The 16,988-nt window shown below is 35.1% G+C and overlaps 4 protein-coding genes and 1 pseudogene across 7 annotated transcripts; 3 read left to right on the plus strand and 2 right to left on the minus strand.

The window, feature by feature from the left end:
- Window positions 1-2,581: 2,581 nt before the first annotated feature.
- LOC17896121 lies at window positions 2,582-4,269 on the plus strand. The gene is made up of 4 exons (XM_023787503.1): window positions 2,582-2,922; window positions 2,956-3,250; window positions 3,332-4,042; window positions 4,129-4,269. The coding sequence occupies exons 1-4, from the start codon at window positions 2,582-2,584 to the stop codon at window positions 4,267-4,269; spliced, it is 1,488 nt and encodes a 495-aa protein (XP_023643271.1).
- Window positions 4,270-4,502: 233 nt separating this feature from the next.
- Window positions 4,503-10,511, minus strand: LOC17896471 (CSC1-like protein RXW8). Of its 2 annotated transcripts, XM_006300340.2 has the most exons (12): window positions 10,370-10,511; window positions 8,980-9,389; window positions 8,699-8,845; window positions 8,519-8,582; window positions 8,192-8,401; window positions 7,386-7,574; window positions 6,733-7,031; window positions 6,228-6,504; window positions 5,645-5,920; window positions 5,312-5,545; window positions 5,051-5,228; window positions 4,503-4,967 (listed from the first exon to the last, which is right to left on the minus strand). In XM_006300340.2, the coding sequence occupies exons 2-12, from the start codon at window positions 9,258-9,260 to the stop codon at window positions 4,825-4,827; spliced, it is 2,298 nt and encodes a 765-aa protein (XP_006300402.1). In that variant the 5' UTR covers window positions 9,261-9,389; window positions 10,370-10,511; the 3' UTR covers window positions 4,503-4,824. The 2 variants fall into 2 exon arrangements, with proteins under 2 accessions (XP_006300402.1, XP_023643447.1); XM_023787679.1 differs by lacking the exon at window positions 10,370-10,511 and having other exon boundaries at window positions 8,980-9,965.
- Window positions 10,512-12,518: 2,007 nt separating this feature from the next.
- LOC17896095 (putative F-box/kelch-repeat protein At5g28160) lies at window positions 12,519-13,641 on the plus strand. Its single transcript, XM_023787504.1, has 2 exons — window positions 12,519-13,208; window positions 13,294-13,641. Exons 1-2 carry the CDS (start codon window positions 12,519-12,521, stop codon window positions 13,639-13,641), a joined length of 1,038 nt encoding a protein of 345 aa, XP_023643272.1.
- Window positions 13,642-13,985: 344 nt separating this feature from the next.
- On the plus strand, window positions 13,986-15,221 carry LOC17895724 (annotated as a pseudogene).
- A 324-nt stretch (window positions 15,222-15,545) lies between these two features.
- On the minus strand, window positions 15,546-16,943 carry LOC17894958 (GDSL esterase/lipase At1g58725). Of its 3 annotated transcripts, XM_023787681.1 has the most exons (6): window positions 16,700-16,943; window positions 16,484-16,614; window positions 16,185-16,409; window positions 16,008-16,095; window positions 15,840-15,929; window positions 15,546-15,739 (listed from the first exon to the last, which is right to left on the minus strand). In XM_023787681.1, the coding sequence occupies exons 1-6, from the start codon at window positions 16,941-16,943 to the stop codon at window positions 15,546-15,548; spliced, it is 972 nt and encodes a 323-aa protein (XP_023643449.1). The 3 variants fall into 3 exon arrangements, with proteins under 3 accessions (XP_023643449.1, XP_023643448.1, XP_006301689.1); XM_023787680.1 differs by having other exon boundaries at window positions 15,546-15,718; window positions 15,840-16,095; XM_006301627.1 differs by having other exon boundaries at window positions 15,840-16,095.
- Window positions 16,944-16,988: the final 45 nt, after the last annotated feature.

A 16,988-nucleotide genomic window follows, 5' to 3' on the forward strand; every position in this document is an offset into this window, starting at 1 on the left:
TCTCATGTTAGAAGGTTGGTTTTCGGATTAACATAATTTACACATGAAATCAGTTTCAGATTCACTCAAAGCTTTTCAAATGAATTCATTTGTGAAAATCCACCAAACTTGAATAACATAAGACTTTAAATCCACCAAACTTGAATAACATAAGACTTTCGTTAATAATTGTAAGTATAAGAACCAATAACACTAGATTTAATTTACTGAAGCAGTTTATTTGTATTTATATTCCTAACAATATAACTAAACACCAACTAAAAGAATTTAACCTTAATTATTAAATTAGACAAAGGGGTTGGTTTTCGGAATAACAATAATTTTACATTAGACTTGGGTTAGAGTTAGACTCTATTAAAATCCATTATCCAATAACACCCACTAAGATTCTGAATGAGACCACAGTACAAAAGCAATACTCTATTTTAATACACCCCCTTAGTTTTCTACTATCAATATAACTAAACACAACTAAAAGATTTTAACCTTAATTATTAAATTAGACAAATCCATACAATGTTTCAGAATTAATACTCTATTTTTTTTTAAAAAAAGATATTTTTACAGGTCCTATATTTCCTAAAATGCTTATTTTATTATGATTCAAAGTCATAAAGTTAAGACTAAAAGTTTGTCCAAAATAAAATAAAATAAATTTAAATTTCTCTAAATTTTTAGCAGTTTGTATCCTATTTAATCCACTCTCGTTGTAATATCAGTTAAAAACCAATTATAATATACCACCTCATAAGTCCATGATAAGTTTGATCCTCCCCTTACTCCAAGTTACAGACTAAGATTCTGAATGAGACCACAGTACAAAAGCAGTTAATTTACTAAAGCAGTATATCTGTATTTATATTCCCATTCAAACAAAATAATTATTTAGCAGATGAACTGCTTCTCTATACTGCTTAAAAAAATAAGAATACTTTTTTTTCTCAAAAAAGTAGAGCAGTCCACCCATACCCATTTAAGAGTGTTTGTGGTGATTTTGTTTTTTTTTTATTTTATTTAACTAATATTAATTTATCTAAAAATTATATAGATATTTGGTCTGCATTTGTAACGCTAGATTTGCTTGATTCACTTTTGTTATGTTCGATCTACATATATTATCCGATTGATCTGCTCTGCCTGATACACTTGCTCATTCGAAGCCTAAGAAAGGCTCATAAAACAAATACTATTTCTTGAGTCATCGATCGTGATCCAAGTAATCCGAACCCAATTAAAAAAATTATGATATTGTTGGGATTTTCTTAGAACAGCAAGACATTCGATCCATTTTCTATCTAATAGCAGCCGTTGTTTATCTTCCTAATTCTTCTTTATCTTCCCAATCAAATTCCAAATTTTCAATGATATATAATACTATAAGGCTAGATCGTGGTCGTCGACGACTATAAGGAAAGACACTTTCACAAGTCGTCAACTACGTTTTTTGGCCCATGGTTCTGTTTATTACCCTTTTTCACACGCATTGATACTCACAAATTCCTTTGAATAGTTTATCATTTATTTCTATCTCTATACTGTTTTCATATTTCAGTACAAATTACATTTCCAATTTCTTTTCTCTCTAGGCTTGCTGCTTCAATAATTGCGACATTTTTTTTTTTTTTGAATTTAGTGTTAAATTATATTCAAAGAAAAAAAAAATGTTCTTACAACTGTAAAGTTTAAATTGAAAAAACAAAAGTCTAAAATAATTTAAACCATTGCCACACTTTTCTTCAGCCATTGTGATCTCTCATGGCTTTTTCTTCTTTCTTTGACTCAGATTAGAAGATACCATGACTTTCTCAGTTTCCACGGCCTAGGTGTGAGTTAAGACTACCAACCATGGTGGTAAGGGTTTAGAAAACAGGGTCTCTCAGTCATTTACACACTAACTTTGCGAGTAAATAAGAATCATGACGTTTTAGAGAATCTCCATTTTGAGTTCTAGTTAAGAGACTCCCTTAATTCCAAACAATTGGAGAGAATCTAGAATATCAGTCTTGATAATCTATTATGTTCCCATTGACTAAAACATCTCTAGCAACAAATAGTTCTGCATGTTGTTGACAACACTTTATTCATACTACACATGGATTTGTTGCTAGAGATTTCAGTCCCCGAGAGAAGGTAGACAACACTGAGATTTTCCTTCCTAACTTCGGGTTCAAGGAACGGGAGTTTCGTAGTGTAATCAGACATGCTTAATCTCAAAACGTGATGTGACAAGACAACATTAACTTCTTCTAGTGGAGATTTTATAAACCAACAAAGGGAGATATATACCATGCATGCGGAGAATTGTAGTTCCCAAGTCTGTAATTAATGGAGGATTTGGGCGGTTTTGTCCTTAATCGATGCACTTTGATTGAGTTATTTGTCTTAATGACATAATATTAAGACTCTTTGGACATGTGCATTCAAACTCAAACGGTCTTGCCTCTTTGGGAAGCGTAAAGGTTTCTTGGTTAAGGTAATAACAGTCATTATGGTCATTAAACGTCAAATTATATAACACCTCCCTTTGGATCTTAAGATTATTACGACTACCCCTTTTCTTTTTTTTTGCTCTGTTATTGTGATGGATCAAAGTTCAGAGAAACCAAAGTTCAATATGAGACTTCTCATCGATGAGAAGAAAAACAAAGTTGTGATGGCTGAAGCTGATATGGATTTTGTTGATGAGCTTTGTGGTCTATTGACTCTCCCAATGGGGACTATTGTCAGGCTACTGGAGAAGCATCAAAATCCCCAGTCTTCTCGTGTGGGTTGTTTTACGAATCTTTACAAGAGTGTCTCTAACATGAGTGTCGATAATTTTGAGACAAAAGCATGTAAGGATTTGTTGCTGTATCCAAAGAGTTTGAAGGAGAGTCACTGCAGTCGGCTAAAGATGAATCTTGCTGATACTGAGTCTCCCAGGTTTTTTGTGTGCCCAAGTTTTGATTATGGCAGGTTTTTTGTGTGCCCAAGTTTTGATTATGGCAGGTTATGCGGTAAGGTATACAGCAATACTTGCACCTCAATATGTAGTTGTGGAAAATTAATGACCCGTGAGGTTCAGATTGAGGAAGAAGATCAAGCAGAAGGTGATGGAGTGTTTCTGAGTTTTAGAAGTTCTTTCATTATCACTGATGATTTAAAAGTGATGTTCAACTCTATTGCTAATGTCCTGAGTGTCCTCAATGATCTTGGCTATGCTGGATTTGATAAGTTACAAGAAAGGCTACTTGAAGTTGGTTCCGACGAAGTAATAAGCCTTTCATTCACATTTTTGTTTTTAATTCATGTCTCATGCATAATTTATTCAACTGAACTTTTTTTTATGTAGGTGCTGACTTTGCTAGGGTGTATATTCAATTCAGATACTCCCTTGACAGACACGTTTCTGAGGGGAACTTGTGTGTCAAGGAAGCAGAAATGTCTGGCTGCATTTGTGAAAGAAAGCATAGTTGCAGGCCCACGTTTAACCTTGAAAGTTTTTGTTAGAAAGCTGGATCGAGTCATTCTTTATGCAGAGTGCAGAGAAGATTTCATCGATTTTCTTTTCTCGTTTCTTGCAATTCCCCTTGAGTTTCTGGGGAAGTTTTGTAGTGAAAATGCCAATATAGGTTGTGTTGAGAACTTGTGCAGAAGCATAGAAGGGTTAAGCTTAGAGGGGGAGGGGGAAACTACAGTTGCCAAATGTGTGCTTCCTTATTCCTACAATTGTCGTGCACAACTTCTTGATGTTATTATTCAGGAAGTGCAAGAATATGAATGTATCGTGACTTCCTTTACTGCTAGCAAGCTGAGCAAAAAGATTGAGAAGAAAACAAATGGAAGTCAAAGAATTTTGAAGTTGAGACCAGTGAATCCAAAATCCAAAGGCACTTCGGATTCTACTGGTCTTGCATTTGTTAAGGGAAAAACAAAGTTCATGGTGTCGGATGATCTACATGTTACTGCCATGAACTCATCTTCAACAATTGCAGTATTGAGTAAGTTGCAGGTGAACATCAATGATATTGAGGAGCAAGTAATTAGCATTGGTCAAGCTGAGGTATGATGTCTCTACTACATCTTTTTACTCTTACTTGCTAGAAAATTCTTACTTATGTTTCCTCTGAAACTACGCTTTTTTTGCAGGCCATAAGCTTACTTAGAGCTTCCTTGGTCACAAACTCTGCCTTAACCAATGGTCTCTCGAAGTTCCTTCCTAAAACAAAGCTCAAAAAAGCACCTCAAACAACATCATTTATGATACCTAAAACCGAATCAACTCCATAAACCTTGTTCTCTGTTTTGTAGGTTCCTCACATTCCTTTGCAAGTGTTGTGTTTTCTTCTTTTCTTTTTGGTTTGTAATATGCTTGTTCGGATTGTTTTCTCTCTTTCTTTCCAATGTTTCGCACCAAGATAAACAAAATGAATGAATTATTTCATTTTTACTCTTCTTTTCATTTGCTGATATTATGTGAGCAAGAAGTTGAAAGAACTAAGAGCTCTTTTGCTCTTAACTACTGTTATGAAAAAATCTTTCTTCTTATCATATCTATACACAGTTCCATTTCATCTTGCAGTATCTATAAAATGTACATTTTAATTATCTTGGCAAGAAGACTGTACATGCTATATGCTTTCCCCCATCTGTTTTGTAGAGATTCAAATTTCTATAGAAGAAAAGTGATAAAATATCCCAAAAACAACTTTTCTTCAAGTGAGTGAGACTGTGAGAGTGTTCCCAGTAACATTGGTTTTGGAGCTGAGCATGCCCACGACAAAAATCTTGTACTTGAGGGTTTGTTGAAGTCTCCATAATTACTTCACTAGTAAAAATGTCTGTCTAGTTCCGTTTGTGAAGTTCAATCATCTTTGGAGAAAGATGCTCTGGTGAAGCACTGGGACAGGATTTAGCGTCATGTTGTTCTTGACCAGGTTCACTGCCTTTGAAGCCCCATAACTCTTTAGCTATAGCATCCCCTTCCTCTGTAAAATGTAAATATCACTATTAGTCTGTATTCCAGTGAAATCTGAAATCATACACAAACAATATAGTATGAACTCGAAACCTGGCTTCAACTTTTCAGGATCTGGTAACTCCTGATTTGCGAAAGGAGTACTGCATTCAGCTTTACTCGATGGTTTCTGAGAGTGTAATGGTATCTGCGAGTATACATTATGCAGTTTTTTGTGTAACTCTTCCATCTTTCCTGATATTTCATCAGCTCTGTCCATATCTATGAGAACCTGAAAAGAAACCATCAATTAAGCACCGAGAAGACGCATAAACTGCAGTAGGAACATCAAAGGTTTGGTTACATTTAATCTACCTGGGCAGGATATTTGTGGAAAATGGGCGCAAACCTCTGCCGACAATACTCACTAAAAAGCAATGTGAGAAGAATTAGTGGTATGGTGAAACCCGAAGCAACCGTTGATAGCTTTAATCCAAAAAACCCCAAAGCTATAATCTGTGTCAGGATCAGTGAAAAGATTGTTGTGTTGTGAAAAATAGGCCAGTATTGTCCACCACTTTCGTACTTTGTGATATACACATTAAGTATCTGCAAAATAGAAACAACTCTGTTAAGGCTAGGCTTTTAGAGTGCTTAACTGTGATGATACGTAAAAAAGATCAGAGAACATATGGATAGCACACATACCTGATTTTTGTATATAAGATATGCAAGGAAAAAGTAGATCAGCAAAAACGGCAGTATTAGTGGTGCTATGACTGAATTGGTGAAACCGAGGAGCCCAAACAAAAGCAGCCGGGGAATTTCAGTGTGGTATGGGAACCTAAGTGTTTCATATGAATCATCATCGTTCTTGGAAACAACTTTTGCTACCAAATTCCAGATAAGTGCCATAGGCTGCATTATTTCACAAGCCAAACTGGCCCAACCAGATGTGAAACAATAGGTCATAAAGAAGCCAGCCTGCATACATGAATAAAGCCATTGTCAGAAACAATAATATACTTTCACTTTTACTAATATGAAACACGAGAAAGTGCTCAAGTAATGAAGGTCACAAGGAACCAGAATATGTTAATCCCAAATGAGTCTATACAATGAATAAATTTCCTTCAATGGGATTGATATTCTCTGGTATATGGTCAAATTATTAAACTTGCAAGATCTTGGCACAATGTAATCCAACTAATGTCCAAGAGACTGTAGAAATGGACATTAGCAAAATTTCAATATTTTTCTCTGAATGTAAAAAGGCTATGGGTAAAATCACCTGTGTTGGCACTGCTCTTGCAAGTTGTGCAGGTATGTCTCTGACACTAGAAAAGACATTCAATTGCCGGATAACAGACCCTGATAATATATTCACGAAGAACACATTCCAAATGGTAAAATATAAGACTTTGATGCATGCACTCTTCTTCCTTATACTCCGTGAAATGCATCCCTCTAAGGCCGAAAAATACATCATTAATGGTGGAACGGCATAGAAAAATAGAATCAAGATCACACTGGGTAAGTACCCTGTGATGACCTGATTTATAAATTTCCTGCAAAATGGTTTGAATGGTTGATTAACTTTTAAGATGATAAAACAAGTCATGAACATAAATATTTGATTTCTCTTCAAGTTTCAAATCTATAAAGAATGACATGTGTAATGTGTTCTATGCTGGACCTGAGTTTCACCTACTTTTCAATGCCAATTCTAATGTCATGTCTATAAGAACCAACACCATATGTATACACACGCATAAGGAACAATGCAAGGTACTCACTTCAGCAAGATGCCTCTTAGAAAAGGAAATGCGTGAGACAGCTGCTCTAGTTGAGTCAACCCTTGAATGAAGGTCACAGGAATAAGGAAAACAAACATGAAGGCAACTGCACCAACAAGGGTTGCTATTTTCCGTATCCAAAGTTGTCGATAAGGAATGTTAAGATTCTTCCAATACACATCGTGAGGTTCCGGAGCTAAGTCTGTCACCCATAACATAGGATTTGATGATAGTAGAACATCTGAAGCAACAAGAGCGTCATAGCGTGTCTTGAAAAACACAAAAGCAGCTGGACGTTCCTACAAATCGCACAAATTTTTTGTGGCTTCAATCAACTATTCTATTTTAAGGCTATTTGAAATTAAGCACTGCTACTTATAAGCTCTAGCAAAAAAGTGAAAAATGTCGTATATGGTACTACAAATCATTAATGGTGGTTTAAAACTGATCTGAATAGAAATAGTTTCTGCAGTATCAGACAATCGAACTTCCACTCCTAAAGGTCTTTCTTTCTAAATCAGTTTATCATGTTTGAAAATGCAAACTGTATTGGATTTCAAAACAGATCCTCTACACTGGCTAGAAGAAACAACAGACAAAACAGATAACCACATTATATGCCTAGATCAGGGAAAATAACAAAAATATCTTACTTGTTCTGTCGTAGTCATAGTCAGCTCACCAAGCTCCATTCCTTTCACACTGTCTCCCTCATTAGATAGTATATGAAAGGAACTTGTGGCTGTCGGTCCTCCACAGAAGGTGCATGGCTTCAAACTTGGTTTACAATTGATTTCAGGAGCAACATGTTTTAAAGTCTGGCACATCCTTTCCGCATCACGCTGAGACAGAAATTGTGACACAGAACAATGAATCTCAAATATGCTGTCACAAGCACAAGCAGTCCACATATTATATACCCAATTTCTAACATCTTCTGTGTTGATTCAACCGGCTGATAGATAACCAGTGAGAAACTGATGTGATAATATTGAAACTACTACAGCATCAGAAATCATGAACTATGAATGAAAGTATGAAAACACTACAAATAGGATACAAACAGAGTTCCTCTAAAAGATCCTTTTATACTCCACAATATGGGTCTGACCTGTATTTCCTTTTAGCTGGACTAGATTTAATTATTATCTCTACTATTCAAAAAAAATCATCAATCTCTGCATGTGGTTATCAAATAAATAACCCTTTATAACATCCAACAAGCACATAATACTCCAGAACGTTAAAGTATTACACCAACTCCAAAAGCTATCAACAAAAATAAATAGTGAAAGACGAAGAAATACTAAAACGCTGGCATAAAAAATTTCACATCTCACAGAGCAATAACAGCTTTTTACTACAATTTCTAAGTGACAGTTTTAATCGGACTAGTAAACCAAGAGGAAGGTGGGCTGAATGTTTTAGTCAAAACTGACGGGTCTAAGAAGAAACGTACCAGCAGTCTCTGAATGATGCCATTATGGTAGACCATTTGGTGGGACACATAGCTGGATGAATAGTAGTTTGTGAAGAATTTGCTCAGTGTGTCGCTGTAAGATTGCTCAGGAGACCATGGAATAGCACGGATAAGAACAGTAAATTGACTTGGCTTTGAGGCAGATCCAGTGATATGTGCAAGCCTCATTTTGGCAATAGTCCTATACTCCTACAGTATTAAAAAATGTCAATAGATTGGGAAAAAAAACTAAAAAGAATATAAATTAAGATACCAAGAGTAAGTATTGAAGTATGAATGAGATATACTAAGGTACGAGGTCCTCACAAAGTAAAGAAGAAGACAGGCTGCTGAGGTTATAATGTACAGTGCAAGACAATGAACCCATAGCCTGAGAGCAATAAATGTATTAAGAAAAAAATCAGCACTTTACACTCTCAGTAGTAAATAACGTTGAACTATCTTTCAATGAAACATCGGTAGATATAAAAGCAAAACCACATTTACCATTTTGAGCCTTCTTTAAGGTTTTCAATTGTGAACACTTCAGATGATTCCAAATGGATTTGCTTATGCACCATTGGTTGCCCATAATAATTAACAGGCAGCACAAATGCAATGCAAATAACCGCAACTATAAAGAAAACACGAATGCTGCAGACAAAGAGAAACACAATTAAAACCAATTGTGAAGAACCATACATACGTAAACAGAAAACAAAAATAAACTGTAGAATAAAACGAAGAAGCAAAAAAAACAAAAAGCATTTGGGAGAGTTTTCAGAAACCTGAAGACGACCATCCTGAGGAAGACCACAGCATCGAGACCAGCAGCAGCTAATAACTCATCTTCACTAGTTTCCCATGCTTTCACCAGCCAACTTGGAGAAGGCACAAACCTCTCATACCAAAAAGGATCATAACGTCGAGCCCCACCACAAACAAGCCTTCGGCCAAAATAGACACAGTAATTGGCTGGCTGTTTCCTAAGTATGGAATAAAGTGACAGAAGCACTATGCATATCGAAATATTAATCCCAGCAGATGTAAGAAGAGCTGAAATCTCCATCTCACTCTCAGTTCGACCCCGTCCTTACTAAAAATCGCAGGCAGGGAAGAACTTCATAAGTATTAACTCAATGCAAACAGAGAGATGGCCAATCAAACAATACTAGAAGATCTTAGATCAGCAGAATATCTGTAAGAGAGAAAAAATCACACAAAAGGAGAAAATAAGACATTTAGAGACACATATCGAAACAAAGTTCTGCAATCCAGTGCCCAAAGAATCCAAACTAAACAAAGCTCTGCGATCTAATGCCCAACGAATCCAAACTAAACAAAGCTCTGCAATCCAATGCCCAAAGAATTCAAACTAAACAAAGCTCTGCAATCCAATGCCCAAGAATACAAACGACAACAGATAAAGCAGACGACAATGTCAATGTCCGAAACAAAATCTTGCAGTTAAACAATTGGCCAAACATCTACATCGAATCCAAACTACAACAGATGAAGCAGATGACAATGTCAATGTCCAAAACAAAATCCTGCAGTTAAACAATTGGCCAAACATCTACATCGAATCCAAACTACAACAGATGAAGCAGATGACAATGTCAATGTCCAAAACAAAATCCTGAAGTTAAACAATTGGCCAAACATCTATTCCTGAATCCAAACTACCTAACATTACAACCTAAACGCCTACTCTAAACAACTAATCACAGAATCTTCTCCTTATCTATGCTACACCTTTTATACATTACCTTTTCAGGTATAATAAACTACTTAAAACATCAATATACCTGACAACTTGCAGAAGAAGATAAGTTGGGTAACACACAACATAACAATGCGCACTTCGATTCAATCTCAAGTTATCAATTCCTCGTTTCCGCAATAAACACAGATTACAAATCCACAATTTCAATGGCATAAACAACAAAGTAGTATTACGATACATGAAAACGCGAAAAAACCTAAGAACAAATTATGAATAAGGAAAAACAAAAAATCACATTCCCACTAAATCCAGTGAAACAAACACGAATTCGATTCCCAGGAAAGAAACACCAATCTCATACCAAAACAAAACCCAATTCTTCAAATCAATGCGAAGTTAAACCAAATCGAAGAGATTTACAATTTTTTTATAAAAAAATCGACATGACTTACAGAGAGAATGAAGAAACACCAAAAGCTTTGGTTTGACTTGAAGAGAGAATTCGATTTGCGCAACGAAACCAGAGAGAAGAAGATTCAGAAACCCTAAGAAATCGCAGAGAAGAGAAGAGAAAAAATGAAAAAATAAAAAAAATAAAAAAAAAGAGACACCCAATTGCTTTGCAATTCCAATTCCGAAGAGTTCGCATTTACAGTTCATTCATGAAAACATATGCAAATAATTAGAAAATAAATAAATACAAATCAAAATAATAAAAAATAATATTTGGTGAAGAACGCCACGTGTCTGGTACTTAATGATTAACACTCATATGTGAGAGCGACTACTTTATGGATGAGTTTTTTATGACCGTTAGATTTTTTGAGAGCATAAGGTAAGATAGTGACACGTGTGGGTGACACGTTTTTGGCCAACGTTTCGCTCAAGTGTTAGTTAAAACTGTTATGACTGTGGATATGGATTCATGTGATGTGAGTATGAGATAAGCATGAAATCGTCACATGAAAGTTAAGTTTTAGAATATATTTAATACGATCATAGAATCTTTATTTTTCTTATCTAATGAAAGTAATTAATACAAGTAGATTAGGGTATCAAAAAGTATGTTACAAAAGGAATGTAAAAGATAGTAGTCCATAAATTCTACTTTTCTTATTTATTTATTTATTTTTTGTTGATAACTACCCTTATCCCTACAAAGGGGAGAATAAAATTCCACTACTAGAGGAAATTTGTAATAAAAATATAATATATTTTTTTTTGTGAAATATAGGTTGTATGAAACGTTTCGGAAACAGAAATTTTAGGAAACTCAGAAACTATAACGTAAACACGGTCCTTAATTTTTTTTATTTGGAAACACGACAGAAACTCGTGTTTCCATTTTCGAAACCCGACGAAATATATTACACTTTTAGTTAGAAACTTAATAGACAAATATTTTGATTTATGATATATAGAGTGATTATTTTTATACCCTTAAAACTTGATTAATTTAATTAAATACACATATACGCAATAAATTTTTATTTTTTTGGTGGGACATATACGCAATAATATATGATATATACATATCTAAATTTATGGATTTCAGTGTTTTAATATTTATTTTTTAGTTAAACTATTTAGTATATATATTTAAGATTAACGTGTTATTTCAAATATTTTTTCTTAATCTAGTTTAGATGTTTGATGTTAATATTATATATGTATATATATTATTATCGTTTCCAAAACATTTCCATATTTTAATTTCATAAAAAAACACGTTTCTCGTTTCCGCGTATCCGTTTCCGTTTCCATGTAACATAGGAAATATCTAAGAAGAGAACGATTAAGTGAAATAGGAAAAGACGTTGAATGAGGAGAGTTTTTAAATAGGAAAAGAGAAATATATTTTTTCTTCTAAGATTAAAGTATATATTTTATTTTTATATCTTTTATCGGATTTATTAATAATTGTAAAATATGAAAACAACAAAATCTTTTTAATTAAAAAGATATAATTTTTATAATGTTTGTTTTATTCAATTAATTATATTAATATTGTAAATTATGAGAACACGGTTTAGGTATACAACGATTACAATTCTTTAACAGAAAAGTAATAGGGAGTATGTTTTTGGGCCTTATTAGGTTTCGAATTTATATCATATCATCATCTTCTCAAACACAAGAGGCAGACATTGACGTTCCAATCTCTTCCGACTTCAAGTTTGTTCTTCTTCTCCACGAACTCGACTCATCTTTTCTGTTTTTGTTTCCTCGTATTCATCTTTACTCTTTGTTATAGTTGATTTTGTCTTTTTTTTTTTCTTTTTCTTTGAATTTAAACTTTTAATCAAACTTTTCGTATGTGCACGTCTGTTTTTGGAACACTATATTCTCAAGTGCTCTTTCTATTATAAAGAATTGATACACATAAAAGAGAATGTTAAATTTAGAATAACCAAGACCTTGCTAGCTAGTTGTTATACATAACATTACATCTTCAATTCAAATAGATGCAATAAACCGAAACGTACATGTTCATATCATATAATTGCTACTTGCTAGCATTATCATATATTCATATCTACTGTTTTTAGAATTGATTCTGATGTTTTAGTTTTTTCTTTTTCTTTGTTGTTGTATTAGGATATGGTACCGAAACGAGATGAGACCTATGAAGAACCATTGCACAAAAAAAAACAGGATAGTAATCCATCGTATTCGTCACTCCCGGATGAAATCATCTTGAACGTTTTCGCGCGCGTATCAAGATCGAACTACCCGAGACTCGCCCTAGTATGCAAGAACTTTCGTTCTCTCATCCTATCGAGTGATCTCAATGTGACGCGATTTCACCTTAAAACCCAAGAAATATTAGTTCATGTCTACTTACAGTTTCCGGATAGTGATCGTCCATCCTTGTTCACCCTCTGGATCAAACCTGGTCATACCCTAACCAACCAACTCGGGAAGAACGAGAAGCCTACCGGAAATATTAGGTTGGTACAAATACCTTCTTATTTTTCTTATACACCAATGCAATCCGTTGCGGTTGGTTCAGAATGGTACGGAATCAGCCAAGGCGATACTCCGTCTTCCACCATATGGGTCCTTAGTAAGGACATATATGGTTCCTTTTGGCGTAAAGCCTCCAATATGACTGTAGCTCGAGAGAAACCCCTTGCATGTGCCCTCGATGGGAAACTATATGTAATTGGAGGCTGCACCGCTAAACGATCGACGAATTGGGGTGAGGTTTTCGACCCGCGGACTCAAACTTGGGAACCTTTACCTGACCCTCGACCCGAGCAACGCTTTTCTTCAATTAGAAAATTAGAGGTGATCAAAGGAGATATTTACGTTACAAGTTTACGAACCAAGAGTATGTAAATGGTATGTTGCCGAAAAAAAATCCTATGTGAAGTGCTGGATAGATAAAGTATTGTATCGTTGTAATAAACATAGGTGCTCGTGGTATAACAGAAAATGTAAACAATGGAGAGTGGTCAAAGGTTTCACAATGATGAATTGGGATGGTAATATTGGTATGATTGAAGTAGCTAACTACGGTGGGAAACTCTTGATTTTATGGGACAAGTCTACGTATGATGATAAGCCTGGATACAAGGACATTTGGTGTGCGGTGATTTCGCTGAAAAGACATGTTCGACCTGAAATTGATGAGGTTGAGGGGAACATTGAGTGGGCTGACATAGTCCATAAGGTTCCCAACTCATACGTTTTCGTACGTAGTGTACTAAATGAGGTTTGATCAAAATATAACCATGTTTACTTTAAAACCTTTGTTTGATTTGTTAGTTTAATGACAATTTTTGCCAGATTTATTACATTCACATGATCATTATAAGCATATGTATTTAGTTTCATGGGTTCGAAGGTATATGAACCCTCCCTCTTATAAAAAAGTCTATCACTTAGTCAAACCGGCCTGACTGAGATAACCGACTCTAATCCTCTGTTCAGTTCCAATCCCGGTTTAGTATTTTTAATAACCAAATCTATACGATGTCTTAGATGAATGAAACAGAGAAAAAACCCTAATCGTGTTTTAAGCTCTTTACATTTTTACAAGACGTCTCTCTGCTTGCTGCCGCTATGGATCCTTCGTTTTTATCACTTCCTGATGAAATTATCTTGACTTGCTTAGCACGTATATCAAGATCGTACTACCCTAAACTCTCCCTAGTCTGCAAGACCTTTCATTCTCTCATCGCATCAAAAGAGCTCATCGATGCGCGATCGCAACTTGAAACAAAAGAAAAGAATCCATGTTCCAAGTCTGTTTACTTTTTCCCGATGATAAATGTCCCTCTTGGTACACCCTCTGTATAAAACCTGGTCAAACCCTAACCAACCAACTCGAAGAGGAGGAGGAGACGCAGACGTCTAGCAGAAATATTAGGTTAGTGCAAATACCACCTTCTTATGAACCATTGCGAATAGTGTCGGTTGGTTCAGAAATGTATGGAATAAGCAGGTCTAGTGGTCCGTCCTCAAACTTGTGGGTACGTAATAAAGAGACTAAGACTGGGTTATGGGGTAAAGCCCCTAACATGAGTGTAGCTCGAGCGAGACCTTTTTTAAACGTCTTCAATGGGAAAATATACGTTGCGGGAGGGTGCGGGGTGAGGTTTTCGACCCGAAAACTCAAACTTGGGAACCTTTACCTGACCCTGACGCTGAGCACCGCTTCTCTACAATTAGACAAATACAGGTGATCGAAGGAAAGCATTACATTATAAGTAATGAGAAGAGGATTTCAGTTTATGATCCTAAAGAAGGTAAATGGGATGTTGAAGAAGAAATAGTACTATTAAAGGTATGTATGATAGATAAAGTATGGTATTGTTTTTAAATGAAATTATTGGCAACTTTTGTCTCTTACGCACAAAGTCATTATCATCTGCCCACGCAGTATCTATAGCAGAAGATCATACTATTTCAACAACTGTCTCAATCATCGAGAGTCCCCTTACCTCAAAAACTATTCCATCAACTTTTGTCTCTATTGAGTCTCTTATCCAGGGGACTGCACAAATTTCTACTGCCACAGCTCATGCTCATACAAATGCTACTGTCCCTAGGGAGATTGATAATGTTGAGCAAAATCTTGGTTCTAATCAGTTTTCCTCTTTGGTATTTTCGGATGGGGAAGAAGATTTGTCAGATTCAGATGTCGAATCTGATTCGATGGATCTTATGTCTCCTCCGGGTAAAAGAATACTTCGAGAAAGACCGGTTAAACCATCAGCAAAGGCTAAGGAGATGCATGGGAAAACCACTGGTCGCAGAAAGGGCAGAGGCCGTGGGAAGCGAGGTGGTCGTGGCTAATGGGTTTCCAACAACCAAAACACTAAGTCAATCGAAGCGGAAGACTCAATTGTAGATGTGCATCTATTGTACCCTCTTTTTCTACTACTTTTAATCGTTTTAAAAACTGTATGACTTTGTGTCATGGCCTGCTGTATCGGTTTCTCAATGAATAATAATTCAAAAAAAAAAAAAAAAAAAAATTGCATGATACATTGAATATAAATGAATGAATACATAGAGAGACATATGAGATCAAGAAAGACGATGAGATACAAAGATACCAACATAGTTTGACGTAAATGATTAACATCAATGATGTCAAAATAAAACAAATGGTTAACATCAATAGATTTTGCTTAGATATTTGTCGAGTAAACTGTCAACGATAATTTGATAAGCTCTTTCAGTCGGATGATAGGTATCCCAGAATATATAGGCTGAAGAATTGGAACATGTGAAAGGGTTCAATGAGTTACACAAATAGGATATCGTAAGAGATCCTTTACCGCAACATCCTCTATCAGCAACCTCAAATCCTGAAACATAATGAAATTATTTGTTTATAACTTAATTTTGTATTTATAATATAAATAACTTAGTCTACCACATATATGTGTGTGTGATAGTGTTACTTACCGTATTTTTTAGGGTGCTGGATCATGTCGAAAAGAGTATCATAAACGTCAATGTAAAGGATAACACCATCCAACTCTTTATCCAAAGAATCTAATGCTGGAGAAAGTCTTGAATTGAATTGTTTTGCCATGGTGTTTAAAGGTTGATTGCATCCTCTTGTTAAGAAACCTCCAAATACAGTTCTTTGAAGTGGAACACAACCAACAGGCACTGCACTAAACACTCCGATTTTTCGTGCTCCAAGCTTATGTAATTCCTAAACATTAATTATTTATGAAAACATTACTTTTGGATATTAAGTATATAATTGATAAGTTTATCTATTATAAAAATTATTGTACTTACCCTCACAAATTTGACAGCAGCGTCAGCCAAAAAATTGGCATATGAGGTACGATCATATCTAAGAGCTCGAGCTAAATAGGTGTGAGCAAGGTCATTGCTACTAGAAACCACGAGAAAGAAACTGTTTTCCACAATATCTTTAGCTTTTTCTTCTCCAAAATGTTTCTTGATCTTTGATATGTATTCTTTGAAATACGTGAGTTGATCCCATACCGATATCACTGACTACAAAAATTAAACATAAATATAAGAAAAATGATTCATCGACAAGAAAAACTAAAAATCATGATTGGAAGTACCATAATTTGTGCTGTTAATGGATCATAACCAGTCCCTCCAGATGCAAATGTTACACCTTTAAGAAGATCCTCAGGCTTCAAATTCGGATTCATATATGCTGGTAATGTCTTAGCCAAACCTAATTTTTCAGCTGCAATATTTTATAACATACTTATCACACTATATATATAAATAGCTTTACTATTATAATTAACAGAAAAAACTCAAATGGTTACCAATAAGGTCAGAAGGAACTCTTCCATCAGAAAACCTTCCAGTGGCGGAGCCTCCAGGGAAGTCTTTGCCATAAGGAGGGAAGTTACATTTTAGAAGAGTGGGAAGATTATTGTTATTTCCTGTATCCATTATCGAATCTCCAAAAACTATGAGTGCTGGGATTGTTGTGTTCTTTCCTTGTGCTGCTGCATTAGCTTTGATGGCGATTAAGGCCAAAGCGAGCCATACCATTTGAAGCTTCATTGTCTTGTTTGTTTTGTTTACTTTTGTGCTTGAGATAATTTGCTT

This window comes from Capsella rubella, unplaced genomic scaffold (genome assembly GCF_000375325.1).
Source record: "Capsella rubella cultivar Monte Gargano unplaced genomic scaffold, Caprub1_0 scaffold_2, whole genome shotgun sequence".
Classification (NCBI taxonomy): Eukaryota; Viridiplantae; Streptophyta; class Magnoliopsida; order Brassicales; family Brassicaceae; genus Capsella; species Capsella rubella.

Excerpts from the sequence above, each read along its gene's own strand:
- LOC17896471 (XM_006300340.2), bottom strand. The coding sequence starts at position 9,260 with ATGGAGATTTCAGCTCTTCTTACATCTGCTGGGATTAATATTTCGATA. Across the intron at positions 8,846-8,979 it reads CTCAGGATGGTCGTCTTCAG|CATTCGTGTTTTCTTTATAG; the intron begins GTTTCTGAAAAC and ends CTTTGTCTGCAG. Across the intron at positions 5,546-5,644 it reads ATCTTATATACAAAAATCAG|ATACTTAATGTGTATATCAC; the intron begins GTATGTGTGCTA and ends TCTATTTTGCAG.
- LOC17896121 (XM_023787503.1), top strand. The coding sequence starts at position 2,582 with ATGGATCAAAGTTCAGAGAAACCAAAGTTCAATATGAGACTTCTCATC. Across the intron at positions 3,251-3,331 it reads TTGAAGTTGGTTCCGACGAA|GTGCTGACTTTGCTAGGGTG; the intron begins GTAATAAGCCTT and ends TTTTTTATGTAG. Across the intron at positions 4,043-4,128 it reads TTAGCATTGGTCAAGCTGAG|GCCATAAGCTTACTTAGAGC; the intron begins GTATGATGTCTC and ends CTTTTTTTGCAG.
- LOC17896095 (XM_023787504.1), top strand. The coding sequence starts at position 12,519 with ATGGTACCGAAACGAGATGAGACCTATGAAGAACCATTGCACAAAAAA. Across the intron at positions 13,209-13,293 it reads CTTCAATTAGAAAATTAGAG|TGCTGGATAGATAAAGTATT; the intron begins GTGATCAAAGGA and ends TCCTATGTGAAG.
- LOC17894958 (XM_006301627.1), bottom strand. The coding sequence starts at position 16,943 with ATGAAGCTTCAAATGGTATGGCTCGCTTTGGCCTTAATCGCCATCAAA. Across the intron at positions 16,615-16,699 it reads AGTTCCTTCTGACCTTATTG|CTGAAAAATTAGGTTTGGCT; the intron begins GTAACCATTTGA and ends AAAATATTGCAG. Across the intron at positions 16,096-16,184 it reads CTGCTGTCAAATTTGTGAGG|GAATTACATAAGCTTGGAGC; the intron begins GTAAGTACAATA and ends ATTAATGTTTAG.